Raw genomic sequence first — 19,500 nt, 5'->3', positions numbered from 1 at the left:
ATACGCGTACTAAGGTTTTGACGATGTAAACTAAGCCATAGTCAAAGCCCTTAACCTTTTCTGCCATATGGTTGGTACCAAAGCTTCAGATTTGACGGCAATACAGCATTGCTCAGTTGCACAAAAATTTGATGCTAGTTGATCGACATGACTGCTTCCATCCTGATCTTAATTTAAAGAAGCGTCAATTTTAATATAAGATTTATACTGTGTCCATATAAGAAACGCAATTGAATTTTACCAATGTTGATACTGAAATAGCTGAGTAATTTCCAGTCTAGTTGAGAAAATTAAGGGATTGTAGAAACCCAGGATAGTTTATAAAAAAAAAGTATTAAACAATAATTAAAAAATAATTTGCAAAGAAATAATAAATAATTTTGGTATATAACTTTACGTAACTAATTTTACACATAAGTTTTAAACACATGCAAAGTAGAATTTAAGTTATGCGAAAAAATGAGTTTCAAAGCAACTAAAGAAATTATAGAAGATGGAGATATTGTTATTTTATATTTAAATCCAAACAATATGTATTCTCTGGAAGTAAAAGCGAAAATTTGTAATAAAAGAGGCCAAATCATAGACAATGTGTTCAATACCACTTATGGTGCATTGAAAGTTATCTCTCTCATCGGGCAAAAGTATGGTTCAAAAGTAGAGTTAACTCGAGGCTGGGCATATGTGTTACAGCCAACACCAGAGCTCTGGACGCTCATGTTGCCTCACAGAACTCAAATTATTTATAGTCCAGACATAAGTCTTATTATACACTTAATGGAACTTAGACCAGGAAGTATAGTTGTCGAAACAGGTACATTATATTACTTATTAAAAGAAATAGCTTTATTTTCATAATTTTGTGTTTTAGGTACTGGTAGTGGCTCTTTATCTCACTCATTAATACGAGCGATACGTCCAAGTGGTCATTTGTACACCTTTGATTTTCATGAACAGCGCATATCTATTGCTAGTGCAGAATTTAGAAAACATGGTTTGAGTGACTTTGTAACTTTGAAGAAAAACGACGTTTGTTTAGAAGGATTTGGAGAAGAGTTGAACCACAAAGTTGATTCAGTATTTCTGGATCTTCCACATCCATGGTTAGCTATAGATCATGCCATTGTTGTTTTAAAGAAAACAGGTAAAAATTTTTTAGGACAAACGTTTTTAATAATGCTTTGTTAAAATTACTAACAATATAAAAAGATACAGAGATAACTAAAAAATTCTTTAGCATATTTGGAGAAACTATCTTGAAATCTAAGAAGTTTATTTTAAAATCTGCATAAAAATAAGTAATTGAAAATAACATTAACTCTAGAACAGTATACCTATATTTTTTTACTTCAAATGTTTTACTAGGTTAAAAATGTACCCCATTTGTTCCCAAACGTACTGCATTAAATAGATGAACTGAAATCAATATTGTGCTACATGAATTTCATCTTTTTATGACAAAGACGATGGTGTAATCCCCAATAGTATTAATTATCATTTAATACATGAAACATTAACTTAAACAAAATAAGGTTTGAAAAAATTGCAAAAATGACTTTTTTAAAATTTGTTGTATTTTTGACAATTTTAAACGAATTTAAAAAAACCGAACACTTTTAAAAAGGTAAAAAGATAGATCTAGAACCGGGATAAAATGGATTTTAGGTATCGTTTAAAAAGTATAATTATTTTGACAAATAAAAGTTGGAAAAAGCGGTAGTAAAAAAAAATGAATAGATACAATAAATTTTTTTATTTTGCTATAAAACTAATAAAAATGTTTTTTTTTTTAAATATCGAATATATTATTAAAGTAAAAAAAATTATTAAAATATTTTCATGACTTCAAGCGACACTCACCAAGTCGCCACACTGTATTGTTTTGTGATTTTCATACACAGAAATGTTGTACCAATCTTTCTACAGGGAGTACCCATCTGAACGAAATGTAAACATATAAGGTTTAAGCGAAGATTTTTTGTAAAAGTAATTGTAATATCGGCATCGGCTGATAGATCTCGCGACGTCGGTATCGGTTATAGATCTCGCAGCATTAGCCACAGATCTTACGGCTTCTTTAATCGATGACAATATAAAGACGCGAAGCCACCTCAAACAATCGCGGTCGACAACAATTTGCCTTTTGAAGAAATACAAATACGAAAAAAATACTATTTTATGCACCGAAAAAATTTTATTGCAAAAATTATTGTAGTAAATAGTGAGCGTGGACCAAGTAAGAAATTATGGAAATTTTTACTGTTTTTATTAAATTACTATAGTATTTACCATTTATGATATAATTCTTCTGAAATTTTTTCTTATGGTCCATGACTGCTATCATACAGAGTAATTTTTACTAGAAAATTTTTTCCAGTATCCAAACAAAACATACACAAATGTTAGGTTAGGTTAGGTTAGGTTAGGTGGGGTATATTTATACCCCATTTTTACTCTTTATATTCCTACTGCTCGGAAGTTAATAACGTTTCGATGCCAGCTAGTGTCTTTCACGATTCTTAAGACTTTAAATTGAATTATGGTCGGTGCCTCAAGTCGATCCATTCATTTGCTAAATTAGGAGATGAAATCAAATTCGTGTTGTACAAAATTATCTTGGTAAGCCATTCTAGGGTTAATACACAAACATGTAAATATAATGGGTGCTTTCTAGCTATTAAACATTGCGCCGTGAGCATTATTTCATCCTTGTTGTTCATCATGATTAAACAAGGACAAATGATGTTTACAAGCGCTGTAAGCGCCAAAGGAAACGCAGCCTATATGTCGAGTTGTAGATGGCACGCTGTCTAGAGAGCAGAGAAGTAATTACCAAAAGATTTGTGGTGTAAGTTAATATTTAAAATTTTTTTTTATAAATTGAGCATTTTCTAATAAGTCTTAATAAATAAGAGATACAGTGCTTCACAAAGAATTATTTTTTTTGTTTAACATTTGGTTAAGGGGGTCCCTATAAATGGCCAAAAAAGCAATGTTTTAGGAATTTTTTTAAAATAAAATACACCAAATTTTGAAACTATACAGGTATTATTACTTGACATTTATTTTGTATAAAAATTTTTTGTTGTAAAATAATTGATATATATATATCTTTAGAATCCTTTTTTATTTGTTTAAAACGGCGTGCAGCTTAGCGTCCCACAAAGTGGTCTGAATCAAATAAATAAGTTTTTTTAATTTACATAGTTTCTAGATAAATGTAAAAGTTAAAAAAATTTAATTTTACATCTTTTTTTAAATAAATAAGGCGAAATTTTCAGCAAAAATTGAAACAAATTTTTTTAATGTCGCTATTTTGTTAATATTCATTTGTTAAAATTTTCTTTAGATTTATCTAGAAACTATGGTCATGTAGTTAAAAAAAACTTGTTTATTTGATTCAGACCGCTTTGCGGGACGTTAGACTGCACGCCTTTTTGAGCAAATAAAAAAAGATTCTATAGTATATATTAATATATATTATATATATATATATATATATATATATATATATATGTATATATATGTATACAGGATGTCCCAGAATGAATAATTTTTATTTTACAGAGTGAAAGAGAATAAAATTTTAAACTAAAAGTTCCTTTAAAAATTTTGGCTTAGACTATTATTTACTGAATTATTAATAAATAAAGTTGATCAATCAGACGGCGCACGGCCGGCATATGCAGCAGTGTAGCGTGCCATGTGACTCCATGGGCTCTCCACGCGCTTATTACAATTTCCCTTACTTAAAACTTTATTTTTATTTTTTATATTAATGAATAATTAAATAAATTTAAATTAATAAATAAATAAAGAAGTAAATAACTAACAATAAGTAAACTAATAAGTAAATAAATAAAAATAAATAAAATTAGAAATTATTTCAATTTCTTATTATTTTTTATTTTTAGTTGTTAATTATTTATTTGTGTACTCGTATTTAATTACTTAAAATATTTATTTGATTCAATTACTTAATTCTCATAGTTGACTTAGCAGCGATAGACAAAATTAACTACGGAGAGTGTGTTATACAAAGGTATAAAAAAAATTGTTGATAAAAAGTGTTAAAATAAATTGTTAGTGAACAATTTTTTTAAACAATTTTTTAAAGAATTATTTCAACATGTGTTTTTTTAATTATTAGAGTGATTTCTTTTGTAGCAAAGGAGCTATCAATTTTTACTTAAAAACAGTTTTTAAAAAAATGTTTAAACAATTTCTTAAATAATTTCTTAATATCGACATGCATCATGCGTTCCTTATGCAATTTTTGCCGTAGAACTCGGTGTTATTATTTTAAATTTAATTAATAAAAATAGTTCGTATTCTACCATTTTTTATTTTTTTCTTATTATTTGAAAACATTTTTTAAAGAGAAAAGGAAGGAGTAAAAAAAATTAAAATTTTTTTTTATTTAAAAGTAAACATTTTTACGTAAATTGCGGCTAAGATTTGTTTCACGTTTTAGGTTTTTGTGGCCCTAAAACATATGCTGAAATAATTCTTTACAAAATTGTTTAAACAAATTGTTTATTAACAATTTATTTTAATATTTTTTATCAACAATTTTTTGATACCTTTGTATAACACACTCTCTGTAGTTAATTTTGTCTACCGCTGCTAAGTCAATTATGAGAATTAAGTAATTGAATCAAATAAATATTTTCAATAATTAAATAAATACAAGTACACAAATAAATAATTAACAACTAAAAATAAAAAATAATAAATTGAAATAATTTCTAATTTTATTTATTCTTATTTATTTACTTATCAGTTTACTTAGTTATTTATTTCTCTATTTATTTATTAATTTAAATTTATTTATTTATTTAATTATTCATTAATATAAAAAATAAAAATAAAGTTTTAAGCAAGGGAATGTGTAACAAGCGTGTGGAGAGCCCGTGAAGCCACATGGCACGCTACGCTGCTGCATATGCCGGCCGCGCGCCATCTGATTGATCAACTTTATTTATTAATAATTCAGTAAATAATAGCGTAAGCCAAAATTTTTAAAGGAATTTTTAGTTTAAAATTTTATTCTCTTTCACTCTGTAAAATAAAAATTATTCATTCTGGGACACCCTGTATATATATATGTATATATATCGATTATTTTATAACAAAAAAATTTTTTTATACAATATAAATGTCGAATATTAATACTGTTATTAATACTTGTTGTATCCCTTGTCTCGGGATACAGTGCGGGACCGCTGCCGATGACTCCTCGGGATCAGGTTTCCAAAAGATAACGCCGAGAGTTGATATTAAAAGATATATATATTTGTTCTTCCTTTACAATTTTGTTAGCGAACCCGAAAGGTGAATAACTAAGTGTAGTTTGTTGATTCGACGAGCGACTTAGACTCGTCGCTATTATTATTAATAATGAGCCCACTCGTTTTCTTTCCGCGGCCTTTATATACTCAGCTTTTCGGCTTGTTATCAAGGGATGTCACTCGCGGTCACGGGCCTTTGGCCCGTGCACTAGCTTAGCCAGCAATTGCTAGCTAGGCGCATTCCACCGGAAATCAGGAGATTTCGGGTGGCGAAATGAGTAGTAACCGGATATGTTGCCCGGTGCGATGTCCGGTGTGAAGGCCGGTGCGATGCCCGGTAGCAAGGCCGGACGGTGTCGTCGCGCGAGGTGTCACTCGACACCCTTATCGTTATTGCGAGTAAAGTTTGTGTGAGTGTCGCGCACTCACAACATACTGTATAGTTTCAAAACAGTTGGTGTAATATTTTTATTTAAAAAAACTCCTAAAACATTTCTTTTTTTGGGGGCCGTTTATAGGGAATGACCCCCTGAATAATGAAAGCTGAAATAATATATACACTGCAGTGTTTGTAAATAAATTCTTCCACTGCTGTAATTGGAAAATTATATAATCATTAATTATTAAATTTATGTAAATTTTTAATTGTATGTAATATTTGATATTACATACAATTAAAAATTTACATATCATTAACGTGTGTAAAAGACAGTAATAATTAATAGTAAATTTATCAATATATATTGATTATTGTATCATATACATTTGTAGTTGTAATAAATAATAAAATAAAGTATGTATTGAATATCTTTCGTTATTTAGAAACCAATCTTTAATAAAATTGTGTTATTTATCTTTTTAATTTTTGTTTTTTATTAACAAAAAGATTTTATGAAAACATTTCAAAATTATAATAACTTAAAAATTATATTTTTTAGAAATATTTAATGCAAATAATTAACCGTTTAACTGAAATTAGAAATTTTTATCATTACATATTTCTATCTACAGAAAAATAAATGATACCAAATGTAAAAATGTAAAAATGTTGATATTCATGGAGGGATGACACAGTCAAATTTAGCAATTTTAGTTGTGTACGATTGTGTTGTAGTTGGAAAGCACTAGTTCGTACACTGTTACACAGCGTCGCCTGCATACATTGCTGGAAAGCACCCAAAGTATTATGCACATGTCAAAAATGACAAATTGAAAATATTAAATGTTTAGGAGGGAAAGAAAAGAAAATTACATATTTTGAAATTATATATAGCAGTATTAAACATAAAATAACTTAGATTCAATCACAAATGACATTTTAAATTCTCTAAAAATATTTATAAAATTTATTATGATGTTATGTTACACTCAAGAAATTCTTATATAGTACACAAATATTGAATTATTATTTCAAAAACATTGAATTACAATAGTGTAAATATTTAAAAACATAGATTTAACATTAAAAAGATTAAAATAAACATTTAATGTTTATTTAATTAATCTGTAGTGAATGTGAATGTTTTGCATTATTGCAATTTAATATTTAAGAACATAGCTTAATATTGATTTATTACTTATTCAATGTGTATGCAATATAGATTTTATCAATATTATGTACATTTTATTATTAAGAATGAATTAAATGAGTAAAATTACTTTTAAAATTGTTGAAAAATTCTAAATTAAAAAATATTGTGATTTTTATTATTTAAAATTGTATCTTCTGTTTTCCTAAAATGTGTTATATGTATCTAAATAGATATATAAAGTTTAATTTAGGTAGTCAAAAGAACCAATTTTAAGAAATAAAAATCAATATTTTTCAAATTTAGATTTTTTCCCCAAAATTTAGAAGCCTGTTTTACATAATTTTATTCATTTTTTTAAATAATATGTCAGTAATTACATTTATAAATTTTGGCTAAAATTAAGAACCTTTTAAATAAAGATAAAAATGAGTTCGCTTATATTGATCTGTAGCAAATCTTGATGCAATAATTTTTCTGGGGTACAGTTCCGAAAACGACTTACCTCCGATTTTTTTGAAACTACGTATTCTTACGTATTTTGGGGCGCTGATTACGAATATTATACTGAATATTGGCGCAAATTTGATTTTCATGGCGAAAACCATGAAAAAACCATAAAAATGATTTTTTTTATTTATTTCCGTAAATAATGGGAATTTCTAAAATACTTCAAACAAAAGTTGTAGATCTCATCGAAATACATATTTTATGTCCTATTTATTTTTGCCATAAAAACAATAGTTTTTAAGAAAAACGACGTTAAATGTTCAAAAATTTATACAACTCATTTAACACACGCGTCGAGTTTTATTAGTTAATTTTAATGTTTTTAACTATAAGTACATTATATATATATATATATATATATATATATATATATAAAATGTGTTTTTGTGCGTAGAACATGAATCTGGCAGAAAAAAGTGTCGCTCTGCCCCGCGAGACGAGATATTAATCGTTGAAGTTCACAATTTGATAGATTATGAAACTTGTCATACCGATGAAATGTTGCGACTGAACATGGTCCCGTGGTCCCGTGGCCATATATTTTGACATATATTGATTCTCTCTCAGTCAAAATATGTCAAAATATATGGCCACGGGACCATGTTGGGAGCGTCCCAGATGCGCAGAGTAATAAACGAACACAGCAGGCTGAATGAAACGGACAAAGACCAAATGCGCACAGACCAAATGCGCACAGACCAAATGCGCACGGACCAGATGCACACGGACCAAATGCGCACGGACTAAACGGACGTAGTAACCTACAAACTTACCACATGAGTTGCGACTTTTCGGGCACCTCTACCGACGGGGTGGGTGCGGGAGGGGGGGGGGAAGCCTCCCTTGCACCCCGTGTGTGTGTGCGTGCGTGCGTGTATGTGTGTGTGTGTGTGCGTGCGCGCGCGCGCGTGTGTGTGTGTGTGTGTGCAAAGCATTCTCTGCACCACATAGGTTTGCGACTGTGCGCATTTGGTCCGTGTGCATCTGGTCCGTGCGCATTTGGTTTGTGTCCGTTTTACTCAGCCTGCTGTGTCCGTTTGTTACTGTGCGCATCTGGGACTTACTCACCATGTTCAGTCGCAACATTTCGTCGGTATGATAGGTTTCATAATCTATCAAATTGTGAACTTTAACGATTAATATCTCGTCTCGCGGGGCAGAGCGACACTTTTCTGCCAGATTCGTGTTCTACGTACAAAAACACATTATATATATATATATATATATATATATATATAATGTAAGTACTTAAATATAGTTAAAAGCATTAAAATTAACTAATAAAACTCGACGCGTGTGTTAGATGAGTTGTATAAATTTTTGAACATTTAACATCGTTTTTCTCAAAAACTATTATTTTTATGGCAAAAATAAATACGACGTAAAATGTGTATTTCGATGAGATCTACAACTTTTGTTTGAAGTATTTTTAGAAATTCCCATTATTTACGAAAATAAATGGTAAAAACCATTTTTATGGTTTTTTCATGGTTTTCGCCATGAAAATCAAATTTGCGCCAATATTTACTATAATATTGGTAATCAGCGCCCCAAAATACGTAAAAATACGTAGTTTCAAAAAAATCGGAGGTAAGTCGTTTTCGGAACTTTATTTTTTTTCTGTTTCAGTCATTTATTTTTTATATTGTTTTAGAAAAATTATTCAGCACTAAGATTCGCTACAGATCGATATAGATAATCTTATTTTTATCTTTATGTTTAACATTTTATTGATTGAATATTAAATTATTATTATATATATTATAACTTTCAATTTTATTTTTACATACTTACAGTTTTTATTAACCCTAATCTTACACGCTATCAAATAATTCGATATTCTACACAAGAAGTAATCCCAACATTAGTTTCTCTGCTCATGTCTGGCACAACAAGTGGCACAGGGGCTCAAGTAAAAAAAAACCAAATAACCATTTTGTTGCGCTCTTTTTACTGTATATGATTTGAAGTTAATAATAGTAAATATGAGAAAAAATTCGCCTATAAAGTACTACCTTCATTACTAAAATAATTTTTTTTCAAATCGAGAATAAATATTCTTCACTATTATACCACTCTTAGATAACTAAATACAACAATTTGAAATTTATGTTGTATCACTAGCACACATTTACCACACTTACGTGCTGTACTGCTTCGATTATTGTGAACTTTTTTAATCCTATCTATCAATTATTTCACTTAAGGGAGTTCCTCTGCTCAGGCCCGGCACAACAAGTGGCACAGGGGTTCAAGTAAAGAAAAATATTCAAATGATTATTTTGTAGCCTTCTTTTTTTGCTGTATATGGTCTAAAGTTAATAATGGTGAATATAAGAAAAAAATCGGCTATAAAGTACTACCTTCATTACTGAAATAATTTTTTTAAAAATTGAGAATAAACATTTTTCACAATTATACCATTCTTAGATAACTAAATACAACAATTTGAAATTCATGTTATATCACTAGCACACATTTACCACACTTAAGTACTGTATTACTTCGATTATTGTAAACTTTTTTTATCTTATCAATTATTTCACTCAAACGAGCAAGTGCATCGTTTCAAAAATTTAACAGTACTTTTCTGGACAGCTAATATGTATTATTGTAAAGTTTCACTAACATCTGTTCATTATTTCTATGTTTAATATGACAATAAAAACTGAAAAATCCTGAAAATTTATTGATTCCCATATGAGCCCATGTTAATAAAATATTTAATATCTAAATAACTAGCTAGTTCAGCTTTCTGAAATTTTTACAGTAAATTTATATCACTAATTTGAACTTCTCTACAAAGTTTCATGAAAATCTGTTCATTTTGATTTAGCAGCGGAACTCCCTTAAACGAGCAAGTACATTGTTTCAAAAATTTAACAGTATTTTTCTGGCTAAGCTGTATCGTTGTAAAGTTTCACTAACATCTGTTCATTATTTCTACGTTTAATATGGCGATAAAAACAAAAAAAAATCAATTCCCATAAGAGTCCATATAAATAAAATATTTAATATCTAAATAACTAGCAGTTCAGTTTTCTGGAATTTTGATAATCAATTTATACCACTAATTTGAACTTCTCTACAAAGTTTATCTCTACAAACTAAATTTATTATTGTAGATCTATTTAATAACCTACAACTTTTATTTGAAACTTTTTGAATTCTGTTTTTAGTTTACGAGGCGCAAGCCAAAATTGTTTTTTTCTTATTTTAACCCGTAATTTTTGCAATAAGTCTCAGCTTTTTGCGAGTGGCAAATGTACCTACTTAATCCACGCATATTAATTGTGCTTGACGCATTTCAAACTTGTTATCAATTTTTTTCCAAAAAAGTAATTCTACTAGACTATGATAGCTACTCTTACAACACGAAGTAAGCGCAGCAAAAGAACAAATCGGTATCGCGGAAAAAAGGCAACAATAAACTTCGATACATTCGATATATGCAAGTATCGATGTTACATGCATTTTTTAAAAAAGGATACGGAGGGGAAAAGCAAAATCAAAAAGTGATTTTTCTCGAAAATGGGTTAACCAATTTTGATGAAAAAAAATGTTATGAACATCGATAAGACTATTTTTTTTTATTTTGACAAATATATGGATTAAAAAATTCTGGAATTTTTATAAAAAATTTTTCAAGGTTATGTTTTAGAGATACACCTCCATTTTTTTCAAAAAACCTCAAAGTGATTACTTTAACATATTTTTTTCTTAAAATTTTCATGGAAGTACTTCATGGCAAGAAATGATAGAAATCGGCATCTCGCCTTCACAGCACACTTACTCCAGCCGCATACATCGAATGTACTAGCCTAGTTTTTGTGTCGGATTTTTACATTCTATACAAAGTTAATGAAAGTGTAGATTTTATTTTTATTTGTATTTTATATTTATCTTATGCGCTTATTTTTTATCGAAATAATTATTAAATTTGTGTCTCTTCACTTTTGACAAAATAGGTATTTTTTAAATGAATTTCCTTGCCTCTCGGTAAAGATGGATACTTGAAGATGAAGAAAAATTTTTACTCACGAAAATTCACTAGGTAGTTAAATCTATTCACAGTGTGCTGAAACAAAAATATTGCTTTTTGGATCATAAAATTGACAACAAGTCAATACCGAAAATTAGAATTTATTTCAGAATCGCGTCGTTTCTCAACACTTTTGGAAAAATGTTTTATTCTGATGTGGATACTTTTTGATGACAGTCTACAAAGAATGTACAAAGAATTGCGCATGTGTACAAGTGCAAAGGCCACTTTTTGCACTTGTATGCATGCACGAACGAGAAAAGTATGACCTAAAGCATGTTAACCTTTTTCCTCTGAACCTTAATCCTACTCCCGCAATGCTCAGTCTAGATATACTATGTCTATGGTGTCAACTTGTAAAAAGAGACGCTGAGCAAGTAAAAAAGAGCATTCTCACTCCCCTTACCGAATGTTCAGCTCCCTCACCTGTTAGAGTACCTTATACCATATATTCTTTCGTACAATGCTCAGTTTAGATATATTTTGTCTATGGTTGACACCGTCGGCATCAACGAACGTAACCAAAGATATCCGAACTTTGAAAGTTGCGTTATAGCTTATGCATAATAATTTTTCAAAGATTGCAAATTGTTTAGTTTTTGATATATTAATTATTTAATTGTTTAATTTTTTTGTCTACTTTTATAAAGTTAATGATTCGAAGTAATTCGCATTTCATACTTTAATTCGAGACTTGGCGGATATGAAGTATATCTAGTTTCAGGAATCGTCAAGTATGTGGCGGAAACAGCCGACGGTGTCAACTGGTAAAAAAAGATAACGCTACACTCCCTCAAGGTTTGTTAATGAACGACGGGAGAGGAAGGAAGGTCTTGCCACTCATATTTAGTCTTTTGGCCCCAAAATGGCCGGGGCCAATACGATGTATCAATTCCACCTTCCCCTTACTACTACTCACTCACTCTTCTCGTACAACAAACACTACACATATGACTCCATACACTTTATGACTCCAAAATGGCACTCATGCGATGACCTTCCTTTCTCTCCCGTCGTTCATCTACAGACCTTGCACGCCCCTTACCGCAAATTTCACAACCCCTCTGCTTTGTGCGGTGTCCATATATTCTTTTGTCCATGGAGACACTAAAATCATATATGTAATAAGACTATTGCTAGTTGAGCTGAAAAGAAAGTGAAAACATTACGAAGCTACTTGGTGTACCTTGACAGTTTTGCGCACGCGCAAGTCGCTCCCGCTACCGCGCACCCCGCGGATTCCTACTACTATGTGCCACGCTTGCGCACAACGATGTAGGTACACGATTTTTATTGTATCTCTCTTTAATTTTACCCACTCCTTCTATGAGATAAGCCCAACGCTAGTAATATATGAGTATTATATATATGACCGAAATATATTCCAACCAGTGCTGCCAGAAATGAAACTTTGATACCAATCATATAGCAATAAAGACCAAAAGTCAATACAGGCCGATTTTAAATGTCCTCAAGTGCCCTCATGATATGGCGTGGACATGTACTATGTAGCCAATGTTCATGTTAAGGCCAAGAATAACGCATATGTATATAATTTTGGTTGCATTGCCCGTGCTACGAAACGTGCACGAATGTCCGTGCGATAACACAAAATTATACAAAATAATTTCGAGATTCAATGATCGAATTTTTTTTTGCACGCTGTTGTAATTTACACACACCAAAAGCAGTACACACACAGTAATAACTACAGATATGACCCATATTACGACGTGTGCTAATACAACTCAGTGAACTAAAAATGACTGATCATGCGAAGACTACTTAACGCCATCTCTCTATCGACGGACCTTGGTTCGGTCTCCTGATTCTAGTCTTCATAACAGGCCTGCTCATCTCAAGAGAGGGGGTGTAGACGCACGTAGAAAAGGATAAGATATACGTTGAAAAAGGCAAACGATTTAAGTGAGTACCAAATGCTCACAGTGTAAAACGGACACCAATCAAATTCTATAAATTTATCTTAATTTTTACAAAAGCAGTTATCTGATTGGTGGTGTCTGTTTTACACTGTGCGCATCTGGGACGCTCCTGACGATATAAGGTGCGCCTGTGTGTGAGAGAGAAGGATATACACCTTATATTGTCCGCTTTTTTCAACGTAAGCTCTACCACAATTTCCGAAATTCTAGACAATCCTCGGTCTAGATATACTGTATTTATGCTTCATAGCATGAACATTAAAATTAAAACAACAAAACCACGCATTGACACATAAGTAGACTGACTATTTTTTATTGATTTTATAACAAAGTGTATGTTTTCACACGAGTTATTTATGAAATATTAACTTATTTTTTGTTTAAACAATTATTCTTACGGTATTTATTATTATTTAACCAACAAAAGTAAAAAATGATGCAACAAGTATGAAGTTTCCGCTCCAGCTCGGAAGCTAACTATAGTGACACGAGGGAGGGAGGAAACAGAATTTTTACTATTCAACCCAATAATATTGATAAAAAAGTTCTAGCACTAAAAACAAAAAAGGCAATCAAAAACATATCGGTCTTGTAAAAATTAACAGTAAATATTATTGTATTGAGTATATCTGTAATCGACAGCCCGCAACTACACATTTTATTGAATCAATTACTTTTTTTGTGTAAGTGTGATATATGACAAAAATTTGAATATCTTTATTTATATATACATAAAAGCACTATGTAAATATATATTTCAATTTTTAACATAGCGCTTGTATAAAAGTAGAATGGACCAAGCTGAATAGAAAAGTTCTCTACAATTTTACCATTTTCGCAATAGTTAACGAATTATTAGTATAAAATTATATTATTGATGAAAAATAATTGTTACACAACTTGTGTATGTGTGTGTGTGTGTAGTAAGTAAAAAACATTAAAATAAGCAGTCATTGCCATAACTGTATATCTATATATATGTATACATATATATAATTTACTTAAAATATAGATATTAAGGAGTTACACCAACTTAGACGGTCGAAAAACAGGCCTAACTTTGATATTTTACTCCTCCTAAACGGGTAGTGGGAATAAAATAAAATTTTGTGTGATTATTGACTTATGTTTCGAGAGTATAAAAAATTTTTTTTATTAAACAATGGCGACGGAAAGCAGAAATATGGCCGCCGACACACATTGAGGTTTGGAAAAACGCATTTTGCGGTGACCACTCCCGTCTAAACGATCTATCTGAAACAAAAAAACAAAATGGTGTTTTTAAGCTAACAGTAGTGATTTGTCGGTGACGATCGCCGATTGTCGATTTTATCGTTTGTTACAAAATGGCGATGAGTTGAAGTTAAAATAAAAAAAAAAAAAAAAACGAAAAATTTTCGTTCTTTTCATTTTTTTTAATTTTTAATGAAGATCGATAAAAAAAAAAGATTGTCACCGACAAAAGAATGTTTCTGAGAGTATTGTGTAAAAATTTGAAAACGATCTATCGATTAGTTTTTGAGATCTGGTGGTCACCGACTTTAAAAACCATGTTTCGAGAAAAACACGTTTAAAGTTTCAAGTTTAGTTCTACTATTGTTAACAGCCGAATTTTGCACTTTACCTCTAGTCGACAATTCCGGGGCCATATGAGATTCTTTCCACATCAATAGCAGCAGCGCTCTGTAAAGACTTCTGTTGACGGCGAGCAATCCTTTCTTCGCGCGTCGCCTTCTGCGCTCGTAATTCGGCCACATCGATGCGCGCTCGGTCTTGATTTTCGCAATATGCAGCACAATTCTTTTATTATCATTAATAAATATGCAGCAGCACCTTCATTAAATGTGTATGCAGCAATATTGGCAGCAATTTGCACAACGTGTGCTGCACTTTTGGCGCTATGCGCCAAATCAGATTGTTCAAACTTTCGTTAACGTTTTGCGTAAATCCACCGATGCATTTCTCCAGTAAATTATCACTAGAAAGTTGTTTTTAAATATTGAACGAATGGCTTTAATCACATCATCGTCCAGTGGCGATTTATGTTGATATTGCTCCAATTCGAGCACTCGAACGCTCGAACGCTCGATTCCATTTTACTCAACTCTCTGTAATTCCAGCATTTTTGCAGATATCAACATAAAACTTTCAGGATATATTCTCGAAACTTGAAGCTTCAAGAAAATGCAATAAAAAAAAAATCGATTTTTTTTCCCGCTACGTTGGTGTTAACCCCTTAACACATTTCTCTCTTCAATTACAATTAACTTTGCAGAATCTGTGATACATCATTAATAAAAAAAATTTCTCTATTTTTAAAAGATTAAAGAATTATATCATTGATGAAAAATAATTGTTACACAACTTGAATGTATATGTGTGTAAAATGTTTCAACAGTGAAAAAACGTTTTCATTTTTTCATTTAGTAATACAACATTTTATTAATGTCTTTTCAATGCTTTACGCTATAATGATAGCTATACCTTTTAATTTAGTATGCTAATTTTCCTTTCTTTTTTATTTGAATAGCTTGTTAATTCTAATTGAAGGTTTATTTATTTGGAACACAATTCTTCCATTGTATTATTTTTATTGTGAGTGTGCAATATAAATCGCATAGAATAGTCCAAAAGTTATATTTATTACTATAGTTTAGTATATGATGTATAACAAATTTCAATTAACAGGTGGAAAACTCTGCTTTTTCTCTCCTTGCATCGAACAAGTTCAACGTACTTACGCAAAACTGATTCGCAAAGGATTTATAGAATTACATACATACGAATGCTTGCAAAAAGAAATAAACGTCCAAAATAGATCTTTGCCAATATTAGATTTGGAATGCTTGAAGTATAAGGTTGGTATAGTTTTTAATATATTTTTTGAAAATAAAATAACAGTGATGATGGAGACATAAGAGTTGTGTCTCTGTGCCAAAGATTCAGATTCAAATTTGTTCAGAACAATATCAAATTTTTAATTACCATCTCTCGGAAGACAAATCACCGAGAGTTTTTGCCAAGAACTTTTGCCAAGGAATTATAAAGTGTCACAATAAACAATCTATCACATTATTACAATGATATTTTAAAAGGTAACGTTTTCAAATGTAGAGTTGTTATAATGTTATTATGAAATATAGTATTATGAAATGTAAGGGATCAGGTTCGTTCCGATAAAGATTAGAGCCCAGATAGTATTGAACATGTTATGAGTGACACACTCATACCGATAAGAAAGGTGTCAGTAACACCGATGACGTAAGTCGGTCAGCTGCAGCAGTCAGCATCGAGCGCATTGCGCGAGGTTCCGCGCAATCCACTCGACAATTAGCGCAATGCTCCTTAGACAGCTGTCTAAGCAAGGTTTTGGAATACTGACTTATTTTTGCGCCCTCACGCAATCCTCCCTTTCTCTCGATTCGACTACCGAATTTACAAATATATAAACCGCCAAAAAAAGTGAGGGACGGGTCAATCCGAAGTCGACAAACCGAGATAGCCAGACTCTGCTTTGCGGGGTCGTGGACAGTGCACTCATAGACGCGACACTGTCGCGATCTAACCGCACACTGTAAAAACAGACTTTATAATAAAAGTGCTCAACACAAAGAGTGGTGTATAGTGACTAAATACCCTCCTCGCGAGATCTCTGGCAGCGATCCCTAACGTACTCCCAATGAAGGGTACAATGGCTTATATTTGCCTTGAATATATAGAACAGATTAGAACGAATTAGAACAAGGAGATCCGATTTTTCAGAGAGCGTCACTACTTTTCGCTGTTCGCACGCACACCTCCTCCTACCCAATCCTGCGCACGTGCGATCTCACAATCCTGCGTTGTCTACCGAACTAGCGTCATCTAACGTTCGTTCCGCGGTCTACATTCCGCATCAATCTCTATCGCTCATCTTAAACTCGACCATCTGACATGCATCTGTCCTCAGATGCCTGTTTGGCTGGCGATGTTCCATTCCAGAGCTTCATGTGATCGCTTGCCGTAGACGTTATACGTGGTCCTTCGACTTCTTCTACTTTTTCAACAATGTAGCTTTCATTGCGAAGTGCCTTCTTGATGCGGTATGGGCTTAGATATTTGGCGGTGAACTTTAGTCCTGGACCGCTTTGAATGCACTTGATAGCAACTAGATCACCTTCTTGATATTGTGAAGGAGCTCTGCGTTTTTTTATTATAAGTTTGCCTGTTTTCCTCTTGTATTTTGGCAATGGATTGTCTGGCGTGGTCAAGAGGACTTTCTTCGCGCTCTTGATATAATGCTGCGCTTTCTTCTTCTAAAATATCTTTAATCGTGGGATCTTCTTTTAATTTCATCCGAGTACTGAACAGTAGATAAAATGGTGATATTCCGGTGCTTCTGCTGGGTACGTTGTTCAAGTATCTTTGTACTTTATCCACATGTTTGTGCCATTCGACTGGATTTGGAGCTGTCAGCTTTGTCAATAGAGGTATTAATGTACGGTTAATTCTCTCTATCTGGCCATTTCCTCTAGGTATACCCGTGGCGATGGTTGTGCGGTTTATTGTTTCGTCCTCGCAGTACTCTTTAAAATCACGTGAGGTAAATGCGCTACCTCGGTCCGAGATAATGCGTCGTGGGTTCCCGAAAATGGCGCTCTGCTTACTCAGTTTGTTTATCACTTCGGCGGCGTTAGTCATTTTTACGGGACACAACCAGATGAATTTTGTAAATCCATCAATGACAGCAAAAATATAATTGTATTTTTTCTTTGTGGTGGGTAAGGGCCGAGATGGTCTATGTGATAAGTTCCGAATGGGATGCCTTCCTTGTTGATAGGATGTAGCCATCCTTCTAGTTTTCCGGATTTCCTTTCAACTAGAGTGCAATCAACGCAGTTTTGTACATATTTCTCTATTTTTGGACGTATTCCTTTAAACCAGTAATCCGTTCTTAACAACTTCTGTTTTTTTGGTAGCGAAATAGCCTCTCTCGTGGATATGTTGAATGATACTATTTTGCATCATTTCAGGTACGACTATCAAGGCTTCGTTGTTAACGACCTTGTGTAATAGCCCGTTTTTTATGCAGTAGTCTTTCGCTTTTCCAGTTTGACTTGTTTAGAGATTTCTTGCACTTCTTCATTATCCAGTTGGTTTTTTTGCAACTTAGCTGTGATTGTTTCTTGATATTCCGTTAGTAGCATTGTCGAAGGTAAGAAGTTTCTGCTGAGAGTGTCGACGTGTCGCATAGATGTGCCTGGACGATGTTCGATGGTGTATGCGAAATCCTGGAGGAAAAGGGTCCACCTTGCAATCTTCGCGCAGCAGTCAGTTTTCTTAAGAGTTAACGCGAACACTTGACAATCTGTAATTATTTTGAACGAAATACCGATCAAGTAAATTCTAAATTTTTTTATCGCTTTTACAACTGCTAAGACTTCTAACTCGTAACTATGTAATCTTGCTTCCGCCGCCGAACATTTAACGCTCGTGAAATAAACTGGATGGAAGCAGCGGTCTTCGCTGTCGCGTTGCATAGAGAATAGCTCCGAAACCTTGACTCGACGCGTCGGTGTGTACTTCGGTATCTGCGTTAGGTGAGTATATGCGCAATACTGGTTTATTACAAAGAATTGTTTTCAATTGATTGAACGCGTTAGTTTTCTTGTCGCCAGAACAAAAACGTATGTCTTTCTTAATTAGATTATAGTTAAGAGGTGAGCAATCGTCGCGTATCCGGCTACAAATTTTCGGAAGTAACCCGTAAGGCCTAAAAAGCTTTGTAATGTTTTTACATCAACTGGTTTTAGGAATTCTTTTATCGCTCTTATCTTTTCTTCGCTGGGTGCTACATTACCGTTTTCTATAACGTAACCCAAGAAATTGACTTTTGTTCGTAATAATTGACACTTTCTCCAATTTATTATTAACCCATATTTGCTTGCTACCGATAAAACTTCCTTTAGACGTGATATACCTTCGCAAAAGTCAACAGAGGGGACGATTAAGTCGTTCATATAAACCGATATAATTCTTTTCGCGACTAACTCATTGAATACGGCGTTTATATAACGTTGGAAATACGCGGGCGAAATGCTCAGACAGAATGGCATTCGTAGAAATTCATAGTGCCCGTTGGGCGCATCTGATCCCGTGTGGTGTGTGTGTGTGTGTGTGTGTGTGTGTGTGTGTGTGTGTGTTAC

The 19,500-nt window shown here is 32.3% G+C and overlaps 1 protein-coding gene and 1 pseudogene across 2 annotated transcripts; one reads left to right on the top strand and one right to left on the bottom strand.

Annotated features, from left to right (window-relative positions):
* The first annotated feature begins 76 nt into the window (after positions 1-76).
* On the top strand, positions 77-16,927 carry LOC105832841 (tRNA (adenine(58)-N(1))-methyltransferase catalytic subunit TRMT61A). Of its 2 annotated transcripts, none has more exons than XM_012674123.2 (3): positions 77-814; positions 872-1,144; positions 16,004-16,927. In XM_012674123.2, exons 1-3 carry the CDS (start codon positions 460-462, stop codon positions 16,231-16,233), a joined length of 858 nt encoding a protein of 285 aa, XP_012529577.1. In that variant the 5' UTR covers positions 77-459; the 3' UTR covers positions 16,234-16,927. The 2 variants fall into 2 exon arrangements, with proteins under 2 accessions (XP_012529577.1, XP_028046873.1); XM_028191072.1 differs by having other exon boundaries at positions 872-1,103; positions 16,004-16,140.
* LOC114254538 lies at positions 16,343-18,169 on the bottom strand (annotated as a pseudogene).
* Between the last annotated feature and the right edge of the window lie 1,331 nt (positions 18,170-19,500).

This window comes from Monomorium pharaonis, unplaced genomic scaffold, assembly GCF_013373865.1.
Source record: "Monomorium pharaonis isolate MP-MQ-018 unplaced genomic scaffold, ASM1337386v2 scaffold_694, whole genome shotgun sequence".
Taxonomy (NCBI): Eukaryota; Metazoa; Arthropoda; class Insecta; order Hymenoptera; family Formicidae; genus Monomorium; species Monomorium pharaonis.
Note: the sequence above shows the minus strand (reverse complement) of the source record. Positions and strands in the feature narration are given on the sequence as shown.

What these genes read in the sequence shown, in the direction of transcription:
- LOC105832841 (XM_012674123.2), top strand. Translation starts at nt 460, where the DNA reads ATGAGTTTCAAAGCAACTAAAGAAATTATAGAAGATGGAGATATTGTT. An exon ending in AAGTATAGTTGTCGAAACAG is followed by an intron (nt 815 to 871) that starts GTACATTATATT and finishes TTTGTGTTTTAG; the next exon opens with GTACTGGTAGTGGCTCTTTA. An exon ending in TGTTGTTTTAAAGAAAACAG is followed by an intron (nt 1,145 to 16,003) that starts GTAAAAATTTTT and finishes TTCAATTAACAG; the next exon opens with GTGGAAAACTCTGCTTTTTC.